We start from the raw sequence: 12,883 nt of genomic DNA, 5'->3' as shown, positions 1-12,883 counted from the left end.
TTTTTTTTTTTTGCCGCTGAGCCTGTGGCCGGTGGTGATGGATTCACTTTTTCCCTTAACAAGCTCTCTGGGCTTCCCCCAGCCCCGAGAGGATACAGCCAGACAGGGGATGATTCTCCGTGGGGTCCACGCTGGGGCATGTGGGTGGACTAGGTTTCATAAGGGAGAAGCAGAGCTTTGAAGGAAGGGACATTAGCTTTGGGGGTTTGAAGGATGGATAGGAGTGTGTGTGCGTGTGCATTCCAGCCGGTTGAGACAGCTGTGCAAATGTGACCTACCACAGTTTTAAAGCTCGCGAGGCAGGTTTTGCACGTTAATCTTTATTTTTTAATGTTTCTTTTTGAGAGTGAGCGAGACAGAGCACAAGTTGGGGGCGGGGGGGGGGGGGCAAAGAGAGAGGGGGACACAGAATCCGAAGCAGGCTCCAGGCTCCGAGCCGTCAGCACAGAGCCCGACGCGGGACTCGAACCCACGAACCGTGAGATCATGAGCTGAGCTGAGCCGAAGTCGGACACTCAACCCACTGAGCCACCCGGGTGCCCCTTGCATGTGAACTCACGCTGACTTTGAGAGGCAGATATTTTTGTTATCTCCGCTTTCTGGAAACTGAGGCCCCAAGTCCCTTGCCCGAGGTCCCCCAGCCAGGCAGCCTCGTCCAGACAATGGTTAACCTGGCCTGGCCGGCTCCAGGGCGGGTTCTGGCCAGGGCGGCGCATTCTTCTGACCAGAGCGTACGGTTGGTTTGTGCCTGGGCCCTGCGGGGGCCTCCGGGGCCCCAGCGCCCCCAGGAATCGGATCGGGATGCCCGGCCCACGCACCGGTTCCAGAGAAATAGCAAGGAAAGGTGGTTTTGGTTTCATTTCCCTGTCCCCGGGACTGCGGACGTGGGCCCCCTCGTCGGGGCGTGAGGTCCAGAGCCTCGGGGGAGGAGGGAAGGCCAGCTGCTGGGGCCAGCGGGGAGGTGGGGGAGAGGGCCCTGAGCTGGAGGCAAGGAGCAGCTCGGGGGCGGGCAGCAGGCTGGGTTCTCGGCTGGAAAATGGTGATGGCGCTAACACCCACCTCTTCAGGCTGCAAATTGGTGGCATTATTAATATTATCACTTAGTCACTCAAAAGGTCTGTCCCGGGCTCCGTGCTGGCGGGCCAGGCCCACACAAGTGACCCAGAGAGACCTGTCGTCTGCCCTCCCAGAGCCTGGTCCGGCGGGGGAGGCAGGCAGGAAACAAGCAGAGACAGAGACATCCGTGTGTGTGCTCAGGCACATGAGAGGGAAGCCGTGTCCAGACGGGCTGCGTCGAGGCGGGGACGGGACGGCCGGTGACTGGGTCGGCCAGGGAGAGCTTTTCTGAGGAGGTGGCGTTTGAGTTGAGTACTGAGGGACGAAAAGGACTCGGCCTTGCCGGGACGGTGTGAGGGAATAGCATTCCACGCAGCAGCGCGACCTGTGCAAAGGCCCTGGGGTAGCACGGAGCCTGGCGTGCGGGGGCAGGGAGGAGGCCCGTTGCGGCTGGGGCAGAGGGGGCAGGGCCGGTCCCGCAGGGCCTGTTGGCTGCCCTTGAGGACCTGGGCTTGTTCTGAGGTATCGGGCTTTTTTCCAGGAAGAGGCCAGGCCTCCTCCTGAGCTGATGGGGACACTGGGGCTCAGGGAGGGCAGGGTCCAGTGTAGCCTCACCCGGCGTCCCCTGGCCTTCTGACGGCTGGTAGCCCCGTGGGCCGCTTGGTAGGAGCTGGGGGAGGAAAAGGCCCTACCGGGCGAGGCAGGAGGGGGAAGTTGGGGGCATAAATGGCGTGTCCGGTGGGCAGTGGCCCCCTTTCGACCTGCCGACCCGCGGCTCCTCCCATTCCCTCTGCACCCCTCCCCCCCCATCCCCTGCCCTGTCACCCTGGGGAGCCCGAGGCTGGCGTGGGGAGGCCTCGTCCTTGTCCTTTCCTAACACTTGGCCGGAGGTCCTGGCCCTGCCCTTGTACTCGCTGTAGCACGTGACCTCACGTGCCTCAGTTTCCCCATTAGACACCGGGGGCGCATCACCTGAACTGGCAGGTGGAGGCCTGGCTCCGCTGTCCTCTTGGGCCACATGACCTTGGGTCCCTCTGCCTCGGCTTCCCCGTTTGTCCCGGGAACCCTTAACCTGCTGACTCCGACCCCACTGTATGACTTTGCAGGGCCTTTTCCGGGCCTGGCTCGTCTCCGCCTGGTCGCGCCCTGGGGAGCCGGGGGCTCGTGGGAAGGCCCTGCGGGGTGACCGCCCCGCTCTCCGTTCGTCCACAGGCACCGTCTGTGTCCTGCTGTCCTTCCCCTTCATCTTCAGCCCGTGCCTGGGCTGCGGGGCGGGTACCCCGGAGTGGGCCGCCCTCCTGTACTACGGGCCCTTCATCGTGATCTTCCAGTTCGGCTGGGCCGCTGCGCAGATCGCCCACCTCAGTCTCATCCCGGAGCTCGTCACCAACGACCACGAGAAGGTGGAGCTCACGGCCCTCAGGTACGTGGGGCACCGGGGAGGCCCGGAGACCGGGGCGCCCTCCGTGTTTGGGCTCCACTTGGCGGTGTGGCTCCGGGACCGTCAGCCCTGGGTGACCCTTCTGTACGATGGCGTATCCCTCCGCCGTTGCGGCCACAGAATTAGCAGCTTACAACGGCACCAGATAGCCTCTCCTGGTTGCTGTGGGTGTGGAGCCTGACTCTGCTCGGCTGTACTTTCTGCTCCGCGGTCTGTCTGGAGGCCCCCGTCGAGGTGGTGGCTAGGCCTGGGGTCTCACCTGAGGCTTGGGTTTTCCTAAGGATCTCCTGATTAGGCTTGGCTCACCCAGGATAATCTCCATTAATTATACCCGCAGGATCCCTTTACCTTTGTCACTTTCACCTAAACAGCGGGAGTGATCTCGCTTATCCACGGTCCCCTTCTCCAGGGGAGGGATTAGGACGCGACCAGGGTGTGGGAAGATCGAGGCCCATCTCAGACTCCAGCTTGCCCACACGGATACAGCTGGCGCCGGGCTGGTCTGTTGGCTGGTTTGAGGCACTGAAGGAGGTTCTCCTGGATATGGTAATGGGAGCATTTATGCAGTGCTTGCTGTGTGCAGCACAGTTCTAGGCCCTTTGTGTGGATTATCTTTAATCATCATGGCAAGGCCAGGCTTGGTGCAGAGCCCGCCCCTACGGGCCACTGTGCAGCGGGACAAGGGTACGGGAGATGATCGAGTGCCAGGCGGAAGGGCTAGCACAGGTGGTGGCGGCCCCTGTGGCGGGAGCTGAGGGGAGGACTGGCTCACGGGAGGCGCCCTGAGCGTGCACCCCTCTGGCATCTTCAGTGGGGCCTTGCCTTCTCCACCTCGGTCCGCTTGGCCCCAGCGCTGCCCAGCCCGGCCTCTGACTTCCACATCATGGCACGGAGCCGTGGGCGCCAATGACGGGGGTTGCCCCGGGCCCGAGGGCCCCAGCTGGCGGGCCAGGCAGGGCTGAGACCGAGCTCGGGGGGCCACCTTCCACCTGCCGATGCTTTACCACCAGCCTTGTGGCCGATTCACTCTGATCTCTGGGGGTGTTGTGCTTACTTTCAGAAAGGGAAACTGAGTCCTGGTGTGCGATCCAGAGGCTCTGCCCCCAAGCCCTGGAGGGACACTGTTCTAGGGCTGCGAGCAGGAGCAGGCCTGGATGCTTCTAGACCATGGAGCCCTGGCCCTGTCAAAAGCCCAGGAGCTGGGAACCTAGAATCCCCACATCCTGGCTTCTGAGCATCTCCAGCGCACAGGCGTGTGGGCCATGCCCTGCTTCCCCGAGTCTCGGTGCCCGGACAGCTCGGGTCGTCGTGGTGGACTCGTGGGTCATTGTAAATCCTCGGATAACGCGTAGCCAGGGCTTTCCTGGGGCCACCCGACGTTTAGTGGCTGAGATCGCCCAGCAGCCAGAGATTCCCCGGATGCCAGCGTTGGCTCTGGCAGCGCGGGCCCCCCCGGGGACGCGGCAGCCGTGCGCCCTCCCGGGCCGCCGCGCCGAAGCCTCGCCTGCCTCCCGCCAGGTACGCCTTCACCGTGGTGGCCAACATCACCGTGTACGGTGCCGCCTGGCTGCTGCTCCGCCTGCAGGGCTCCCCGCACACGGACGTGGCCCGGGATGTCCGCGACCAGCTGGGCGTCCAAGACGTGCGGGTGTTCCAGGTGAGCTGGGCCCCGGGCGGGACACCCCGGGGCCCCGGCCCCCGGGGCTTGGGCTCCGGCCGACCCCTGTCCTGCCTGGCCTCCAGAACCTGTCCCTGCTGGTGGTCGGAGTGGGTGCCATCTTCTCGCTGCTGTTCCACGTGGGCACGAGGGAAGGGCGCCGGCCGCGGGCGGAGGAGCCGGACGAGCACAGCCCGCTGCTGGCCCCGCCCACCGCCCAGCCCCTGCTGCTCTGGAAACACTGGCTGCGGGAGCCCGCCTTCTATCAGGTGTGCTGAGGGGGTGGGGGCGCTGGGGACACAGTGTGGCTGGACCTGAGGCCCCTACTCTTGCGGGGGGGTGGGGTGTCACTTCATCATCCTGTACCCCTCCGGGCAGACGTTCTTTGTCCCTAGCGGCCCTCCTCCCTGCAGGCGGCTCCCGTAGGCCCCGTGTCCCCTGCCGATGGGGGCAGGGCGCGCCGTCGGAGCCCAGCCTTCTCTGCCCGCAGGTGGGCCTGCTGTACATGAGCACGAGGCTCATCGTGAACCTGTCCCAGACGTACATAGCCATGTACCTCACCTACTCGCTCAACCTGCCCAAGGTGAGCTGGGCGGCGCGGGCTGGCGCGGAGCGGGGAGGATGGGCCCTCCTGTGACAGGCGCGCATGCGCTCTGCCCCGACAGAAGTTCATCGCCACCATCCCGCTGGTGATGTATGTCAGCGGATTTTGCTCGTCCTTCCTCATGAAGCCGGTCAACAAGTGCATCGGGAGGAACGTAAGTGGGCAGGCGGGGCTGGGCGGGAAGGATCCCACAGCGGAGAGCTGGGGGGGGGGGGGGGGGGCGGGGGCTCCGGACCGCGGCACCCACACTGTGGGAGCCCCGTGTCTGGGAGGTCTAGAGTCCCGGCCTCGGAGGGGCTCAGGGCTCCAGGGTTCTAGAACTTGGGGCTGCCAGGGGCAGCAGCCAGCGGTGGCATGGAGCCCTTGAACTCTGGCCAGCGTGACTAAGGAACTGAACATTTCACTCCGTTTAACTTTAATGGACTCGGGCGCGGCCATGGCCCTGCGGTGCGGGCTCTGTGGCGCCGCAGACCCCAGGCCCCCGAGTCTTGTGGGGCCCGAGCCAGGGGCCCCGTAGGGATGGCTCCCCTCGCCCCTGCGGGCTGCGGTCGGGCCCGGAGGTACGGCAGACGTAAGGGCAGAGGGGGTAGGTGCCGCCCGGCAAGGGCGAGGCGGGCCTGACCTGGGCCCGCTCCTCCACAGCTGACCTACTTCGCGGGCCTCCTGGTGATCCTGGCCTTCGCCGCCTGGGTGGCGCTGGCAGACAGGCTCGGCGTGGCCGTGTACGTAGCCGCCGTGCTGCTGGGCACGGGCTGTGCCACGATCCTCGTCACCTCGCTGGCCATGACGGCCGACCTCATCGGCCCCCACACGGTAAGGCTGATGGTGTGGACCGGGTGGGGGGTTGGGGGACCGGGGCCGGGCTGTGACCTGCCTGCCCGTGTCCCCCAGCACAGCGGAGCCTTTGTGTATGGTGCCATGAGCTTCTCGGATAAGGTGGCCAACGGGCTGGCGGTCATGGCCATCCAGAGCCTGCATCCCTGCTCGTGAGTGCTGCTCACTTCCTCGCTTAGGAAGACGTGCCGAGTGCGTGCCGGGTGCCAGGCACTGCCCGGGGTCTGGGGACTTGGCCTGGGCCCGAGGCGGCACGCTGGCGGGTTCTCACAGGGGGGACGCCCGGCTGTTCCTTACCTCCGGGCACTTGGCTTACTTAGGAAGCAAACGCGGGGTCTGCCGTGCGCCGAGGACACAGCATGCGGCTGTACCAGGGCCGTGGGCAGGGCTGGGGCAAAGCCAGAGTCTTGTTTAGGCCCTGGGAACCTGTAAGGTTCCAGACCCCGGTGGTTCTAGAGCACTGAGGCTGAGCCTTGTGGAAGTCTGGGGCTCTGGGACCGAGGGCGGTCTGTTCCCGTCCTCACGGACCTGGGGGCAACGCCAGCCACTTTAATAAGCACGTAGCCGCGCGATCCAGACCAATGCAAGGTGTGTAGGAAACCCCACTTGTGGGAGCCTGACTGGGGCGAGAGGTCAGGGTGGGCTTCCTTGAGGAGAGGACACCGGACCCGAGCCTCGGTGGCTGTCGGGGAGCCCCAGGTAAACGGGGAGGAACAGCAAAGAGGAGGCCTGTGTGGCCGGAGCAGAGGAAATGAGGGGGGCGGGGAGGGGGGCGGGGAGGGGGGCGGGGAGGGGGCAGTGCACGTGTCCCCCCCCTCGGCCCCCCCCCCCGCCGCGGGCCCCTCTGGTGGCTGCTGTTGGCACAACCGGGAGCAGGGGACTGTGGCAGCCCAGCCGGGTGAGGGGGCGCTGGGGTGCGGAGGGTGGCTCTCCGGTTCCGGCTACCCGACGGCTGAGCGGGAGGCCCAGGCTGCCGGGTCCTGAGGGACGTCAGCTCACCTGCTTCTGCCCCACCCCTAGCTTGGAGCTCTGCTGCCGGGCCTGCGTAGGCTTCTACCACTGGGTGATGGTGGCTGTGACTGGTGGCGTGGGCGCGGCCGCCACCCTCTGTCTGTGCAGTCTCCTGATCTGGCCCATCCGCCTGCGGAGCTGTGAGTCGGGGCCGCGCCCCACCCTTGACCATGGGCGGCAGGGCCGGGCCCCCGGCAGGCTCCGGCCTGACTACCCTCATCCCTTTCTCTTGCAGGGGACCCCGGAGCCTAACCCTGACACCGTCCCCCCACGGTCGCGGTCCTGTGCACGTGAACTCTACGGGCCATGCCCAGCTCCCATCCCTGCCCCCCATCCTCACCCGGCTGTGAGGGCGGCAGGTGAGGGCAGGCGGTCGGCAGCCCAGACTCTGAGCTTGGCCCTCTGGGATCCAGGGGAGCGCCCGGCTCACCCGTCACCCCAGGCTCGGTCGGGGTTTCCTAGGTGCTGCCGGGTCCCTGGACGAACGGTGTCGTCATTGGGCCTGATGGGAGCCTCAGGCTTGGGGGTTGGGGGGGGACCCGGTCCCACAACCCTGTGCCCAAGGCCACGACTGGCTATGAATAAAAAGCCACCCAGGGGCGAGGACTGTGGCCTCAGCTGTCTGCCCGGGGCCCAGAGCGGGGAGGGGGCAGCCGGCGCCTCCAGGGTCCATCTGCCTTCATCCCAGAGTTCTGGTCGCCAGGGTCTCGGTTAGTAGCTCCCTTTACCTGGCCGCCTGGCCCCCCAAGACCCTCCCAGGCCCCAGAAGCGGAGGGATGCACAGGGTCGGGGGGGTGGGGTGGTGTCAGAGGCACAGGGGTCCCTGCAGGGGCGGTGCTGGCAGCGTGACCTTTATCAGCAGACAGGCAGGCGGGAGGGCGGGGGCCGCTGGTTGGCGGAGGGACGGTAAGGCTCCAGGCTCCACCGCCGGTAGCTCTGGGTGGCGTAGCACGGCCGCCGCGGCACAGACAGGTACGGCACGTGGTTCGACCGCCACGGTGGCTCCACCCGGTATTGGTGCCTGTCGACCACTGTAGGGACCAGGACACCCAGGTCACCTCCTGTCCCCCGCTTTCTGGCCCTGGGCAGTCTCCACTTCGGTCCAGGGGCCTCGCTCCCCCAGATTTCTGGGCCCCCGGTCCTCACCATACTCCTTGCCCCGGATGAGTCTGTCCCTCCACAGCGTGCTCCCCCACCGTGTGCCGGGGCTCCTGTACTGGGCAGGGAGGACAGGGTCGTACCAGGCGGTCTCCCGGAGGTGCTGGGTACAGGCTGGGGGGGGGGGGGGGAAGAGAGAGGAGGTCATCTCTGTCCTTGCCTTCCCCTGGGGGGCCGGCCCGGTGGCGGGGCAAGACCGGGCTGAGCACTCACCCGAGGGCATTTTTCGCTCCCGGCAGCTGTGACATCTGTGCCAGTGGCCGTGGGCCTCCCGGTAGGGGCTGTCCGGGGCCCGCGGGATCGTGTACCAGGCCTCACGGGGGTCTGAGGTGGTTAGGCCGGTGGACCACAGCTGGCCAGCTGCGTCGCGCCCCAGGGGCGTGTACTTCCAGCGTGTGGCCTGCTTGATGGCCGGAGTCCAGCGGGGCCCCTCCAGGGACAGGCAGTCATCGCTGAGGGGGTTAAGGGCAGGGAGGAGGCGGCTGAGCCTGTGGCCCTCCCTGCCCTCCCCCCCGGGCCTCAGCTGGCTCTGGAATGGGCCTTTTTACCCCCTGCCATGTGTTGCCAGCCTCGAGGGCGCAAGGGCCTGGACACCCCCCCACCCAGGCCTGGCAGAGCAGGCGGCCGACCCTTCGTGGCCCCCTCCTCTCTAGCCTCCGTGCACCCTCCCCGAACTTTTTACTTTTTCGGCTTTCCCTTCTCCCTGGGGACGCAGGGGGCGGGGGCGAGGGGAGCACCTGTTCCCGGCGGCCTCTGGGGCCAGAGCCTGTCCTGGGCTGGGCATTAGGACGGCTTCCCTGAGGAGGCTGCAGCACCAAGCTCCAGGTGGATATACAAAGGCCCTGGGGGAGCACGGACGGTGTAGGAAACGGAGGCCATGGTGCAGAGAAGACAGCCTCAGCGTGGTACCATTAAAAGCAGAAAAAAACCCTCCAAAGCTGCCGAAGCCGCACACACTTGCTTGAGCAGAAACCTCGACAGCCGCTCCTTCCCGCACACGACGGGCAGGGGCTCTGAGCCGCTGAGCTGCCCCGAGGCAGTGCCCGCAGGGCTGCTGGCAACAGGCTTTTTCACCAGCGCCTGCAGGCACAGATCTGGTCCCAGAAAACCGGAAGCCCACATGGCTCCTGAAGGGGAGCAGGGATTAGCCTGGTAGGTTCTGGCACATCTGTCTCGGGAAATGGACAGACAGGTCTGCCGCTCGCTCAAGGGGAAGTTCGAGACCATCTTGCGTACCCCACACTGCAAGATGCACGTGACTTGTAGAATACCATGAAAACGGTCCCAGTCCTCAACGCGGGCTCCCAATTCCGTACCCACCTGGAATCTCAGAACGGAACCCTATTAGGAGGCGGGGTTTCAGCAGACACAGCTGTAAAGCTGGGAAGCGGGAGGCTAGGCTGGCCCTGGTGCCGCGCCTGGTGTCCTTGGAAGGAGGAGTTTGGACACGGAGGAGGCCACGTGAAGACGGGGCAGAGGTCAGGGTGACGCGTCCTCGAGGGGTGCCAACAACTTCCACGAAGACACGAGAAGCCGGGGGGCGTGACGGAGAGTCTCCCCCGGGCCCTGAAGGGACCAGCCCTGCTGACCCCTTGGGGTCGGACATCTGGCTTCCAGAACCGGGGGAGGGCAAATCTGAGCCCCCGGCCCGGGCTCTCGGAGCAGCGGCAGCAAACTGGGGTCTGCTTGCTATGTGTGTGCGGTGCCCACGCGAGCCTCTGACCTGCGGTTTCCACAGGCGCCCCGCTCTGGCCGTGGGCAGGGAGGGAGGAGAGGCAGGGGGGAGGAGGGGGCCAGGAGGCGGGAGGAGGGAGCAACGCCAGGGTGCCTTCGCTCAAAACTCAGACGACATTCAAGAGAAGCCACACCAGATCCCGTCTGGCCCGAAACCCAGAGGTGGGGTCTGTGGGCAAGGCGCACACTCACCTGTACAGAGGTGCTGGGAATACCACTTCCAGGGTCCCCTGGGGGACGTAGGGCCGGGCAGCCTCGGGCCGCTGCCACGCCAGGGTCTGCATGTCTGCCTCTGGGTCCCCAGGGGCTCATGCCTGGAAGGCCTGTGGGGCCATTGTTGACAGCGACAAAGGCCCTCGGCGTCCCGGCAACGGTACTGGCCAGCGCTGGCCTCCATCCAGACAGCTGCCACCCGCCCCCCCCCAGGATGCCTCCCCCCGGGGGGGGGGGGGACCCGGCGAAAGGCAGGCATGTGCCTCGGGTGGTGGCCGTAAAACGGGGGCTCCCACCTCCTCTCTGGGCCCCCTGAGCTAACACCCTCACGTGGGGCTCTCCGGGCTGTGCCCTCAGCCGCACCTCTCCAGAAGCTCCGTCCGGGCCCCCCCATTCCCAGCCCTCCCTCCTCACCCCCCACCCCGTGCCTCTTCTGCTTCTGACCCACCACTTGGAGCGAGACCCTCACACGTGCGTGCACAGCTCAGTTCACAGTCCTCAATGGCACGACAGACACAGACCGTGTCCCCCGCGCACACGTATGTCCCTCGGCCACGAGCAGGAGCGAGGCGCCCACACCCGCCGCCCGGCCTTAAGGACCCTGAACACACGACGCTCAGGGAGGGAACCAGACACAGAGGCCACACGGGGTGTGATTCCATTTATGTGAAACGTCCAGAACAGGCTCATCCACAGACAGGAAGGGGGTTTGTGGGGGCCGGGGAGGGGGCAGGGAGTGACAGCTGATGGGGACGGGTCGTCTTCTGGGGTGGTGGAATGTTCTGGAACTAGACACGGTAGCAGCACCACCTCGTGAATGTACTAAACATCACCGACATATGCTCCAAGATACACCACATAACAGACACGTGAACTCCAAGGGCCCCCGAGGCCCCACCTGCCCTGCCCCACCCACTCCCCACCCTCCCCTCACAGGCTCTGCTCCAGAGCCTGTGCGGGGACTGTGCTCTCCACCCTGGTGCCCCCTGCTCTCTGGGCCCTTGATCAAACACCAGGCTCCACTGGGCCTCGGGTTCGAAGGTGACATTTTCTAGGGCCTCCTGCCACCTGTCACACTGAGAGCCACGCGGGCTTCTCCCTGTCCCGTCCCACTCCTGCCACAGCAGAGGCCCACGAAGGCAGGTGCTGTGGTCCGGTCTCTCTCGTCCCCATGGCCCCAGGCGGGGCTCCTCACCTAGAGGGAGGGAGGGAGGGAGGGGCCGGGGTGCGTGCCCGCTGTGGGCACCTGCTCGCGGCAGGGGGCTCACCCTTCTGAGACCCCTGGGGCCCCCTGACCTGCCAGGTCCTGCCCCCACTCTGGCCGGGGCTGGCCTTCCTGCCCAGCCCCAAGACCTCCTGCTGCCCTCCAGCACTTCCAGATCTCTCTCTTCCACGGTCCCCGCGGAGTCCTCAGCTCCCCCTCTGGCTGCCCCTCACTCGCTGCCCCTGCCTGCACCTCGTCCACCACCACCACCACACCCCTCCCTTTTCTCACAAAAGCTACACCCGAAGGTCACCCCACAAAACACCCCCCCCCCCCCCGCCCCGGCCCCCAGCACTCCGTGTGACACGCTGGGCCAGTGACGCCACCCACTGGCCTGTTTCCCTACCAGCCAGATAGAGGTGACAGAAGCACCTGCCCCACCCACAAGCTGCCATGTGGCCCTGTGCCCCTAGTCCCACGGCCCCCGTCTCCTCCGGCCCCATCCTCCTCCTCCTGGATGGCAGCCAGGAGTGGGTGCCTCTCCCCTACAGCAGGGCCGTGCCCTGGCTGGGCCACGAGGGCTGGCTACACCCATGTCCTCTGCCCCGGGGGAACAAGAAGCCAGGGTCACGGGCACCTCTCTCAGCCTGCCCACGAGACTCCTCCACAGCCAGCTTGCCCAGGGCAAGTCGCCTGTGCCCGTTTGTGACACTTAGGCTGGCCTGCGGCCCTGGGCACGTGCAGACCCGCAGGACCCCTCCCAGCTGGGGACCAGAGAGACGGAGAGCCAGCCCCAGCAGTGCGTAAACCCACAACCGGTTTAATGACAACGATGCTGCATTTGACAAGAAACAAGGCTCACTCCGCTCCCAGTGCCCGTCCCCGCACTCGAGGCCCGAGCGGTGCACCGGGCACCTCCCTGTCCCAGCTCCCGGGCGGCACAGCCACATGAGCACAGCCGGTTCCCGGGCTCCCGCAGGGCACAAGGCAACAGACAGCGCGACAGAGCCGGGGTTGTTTTCTTAAAAAAAACACTCAAACAAAAATAAGAACTCGACCAATCAAAACACACATCTATGTACACTGTCCCCGGCCCGGCCCCGCAGGGAGGCGGCCCCCCTCCCCGCCCAGTTCAGGCGGGCTCAGCTGGTCGGGAGCCGGGAGCCGTCCCCACTGTAGTGGCTGAGCCACCGCTCCTCTCCCACCATCCCTCAGCTTTCCTGGGACCCATCTACACAAACACAAAGCCAAATCTAAACAAAAGCCACAAGTACGTATATACACATGCACACACGGCTGACAGATGGGAGCACAAGGCCACCGGGACGCGGAGGGGATCTACGCGGCCCTGCCCTGGCTGCTGGCCCCCAGCCTAGCCCAGGCCCGCTCCGCCCGCTCCGCTGTGCCAGTATACCCACCCCTCCACCGACCCGAGGGGCAGGGGCCTGCTGTTCAGGTCCCGGGCCACACCCAGGCCCTCTTTCCTCCCTCGGCGGGAGGGGATGGGCCCAGGTGCAGCTGGGGACAGAGCAGAGGACACGAGGGGAGGGCCGCCTCCCCCAGCCGCCCCACAGCCAATGGAACAGAGGGTCGGGACCCCACGGGGCAACCTGGGTGTGCGGGGGGGGGGGGGGGTGGCGCCGGGGAGGAGGACCCGGCCCTCAGGGTTGACTCTGCCCTTGGGTCTCCCTGGCTGGCTGCCCGGCAGGCCTTAAGAGCCCGAGTCCTGCTTGGGGATAAGGCGGGGCTGGGACCCGGCAGTGACAGGACAGTGGGGGATTGGGGTGAGCACGACACAACGAATGGACCTGACTCGTCTTCCTCGGGCAGAAGTCCGTCTCGAGATGACCGCCTGGCACGGAGCCTGCCCCGGGCCTGCGCCGGAGGCCGTGCTGAGCCTGTGGAGTCACGGGCACAGCTGCCGAGACGCCGGGCAGCCGGATGTGTCTCTCGGATCCACGGGCCGAGCTC

The 12,883-nt window shown here is 66.3% G+C and overlaps 2 protein-coding genes across 3 annotated transcripts; one reads left to right on the top strand and one right to left on the bottom strand.

Moving 5' to 3' along the window:
* Positions 1-538: 538 nt before the first annotated feature.
* On the top strand, positions 539-7,203 carry MFSD12 (major facilitator superfamily domain containing 12). 2 transcript variants are annotated; one of them, XM_040461894.1, is made up of 10 exons: positions 544-844; positions 2,269-2,479; positions 4,016-4,154; positions 4,241-4,423; positions 4,645-4,737; positions 4,820-4,912; positions 5,401-5,571; positions 5,650-5,744; positions 6,613-6,743; positions 6,839-7,203. In XM_040461894.1, the coding sequence occupies exons 1-10, from the start codon at positions 802-804 to the stop codon at positions 6,853-6,855; spliced, it is 1,176 nt and encodes a 391-aa protein (XP_040317828.1). In that variant the 5' UTR covers positions 544-801; the 3' UTR covers positions 6,856-7,203. The 2 variants fall into 2 exon arrangements, with proteins under 2 accessions (XP_040317829.1, XP_040317828.1); XM_040461895.1 differs by lacking the exon at positions 6,613-6,743 and having other exon boundaries at positions 539-844.
* A 105-nt stretch (positions 7,204-7,308) lies between these two features.
* TEKTIP1 (tektin bundle interacting protein 1) lies at positions 7,309-12,603 on the bottom strand. Its single transcript, XM_040461897.1, has 4 exons — positions 9,688-12,603; positions 7,975-8,213; positions 7,750-7,875; positions 7,309-7,634 (listed from the first exon to the last, which is right to left on the bottom strand). Exons 1-4 carry the CDS (start codon positions 9,777-9,779, stop codon positions 7,459-7,461), a joined length of 633 nt encoding a protein of 210 aa, XP_040317831.1. The 5' UTR covers positions 9,780-12,603; the 3' UTR covers positions 7,309-7,458.
* Between the last annotated feature and the right edge of the window lie 280 nt (positions 12,604-12,883).

The sequence above is a fragment of the Herpailurus yagouaroundi genome, unplaced genomic scaffold, assembly GCF_014898765.1.
Source record: "Herpailurus yagouaroundi ecotype Mexico unplaced genomic scaffold, PumYag 295, whole genome shotgun sequence".
NCBI lineage: Eukaryota > Metazoa > Chordata > Mammalia > Carnivora > Felidae > Herpailurus > Herpailurus yagouaroundi.
This window is presented reverse-complemented; position numbering and strand designations above follow the sequence as displayed.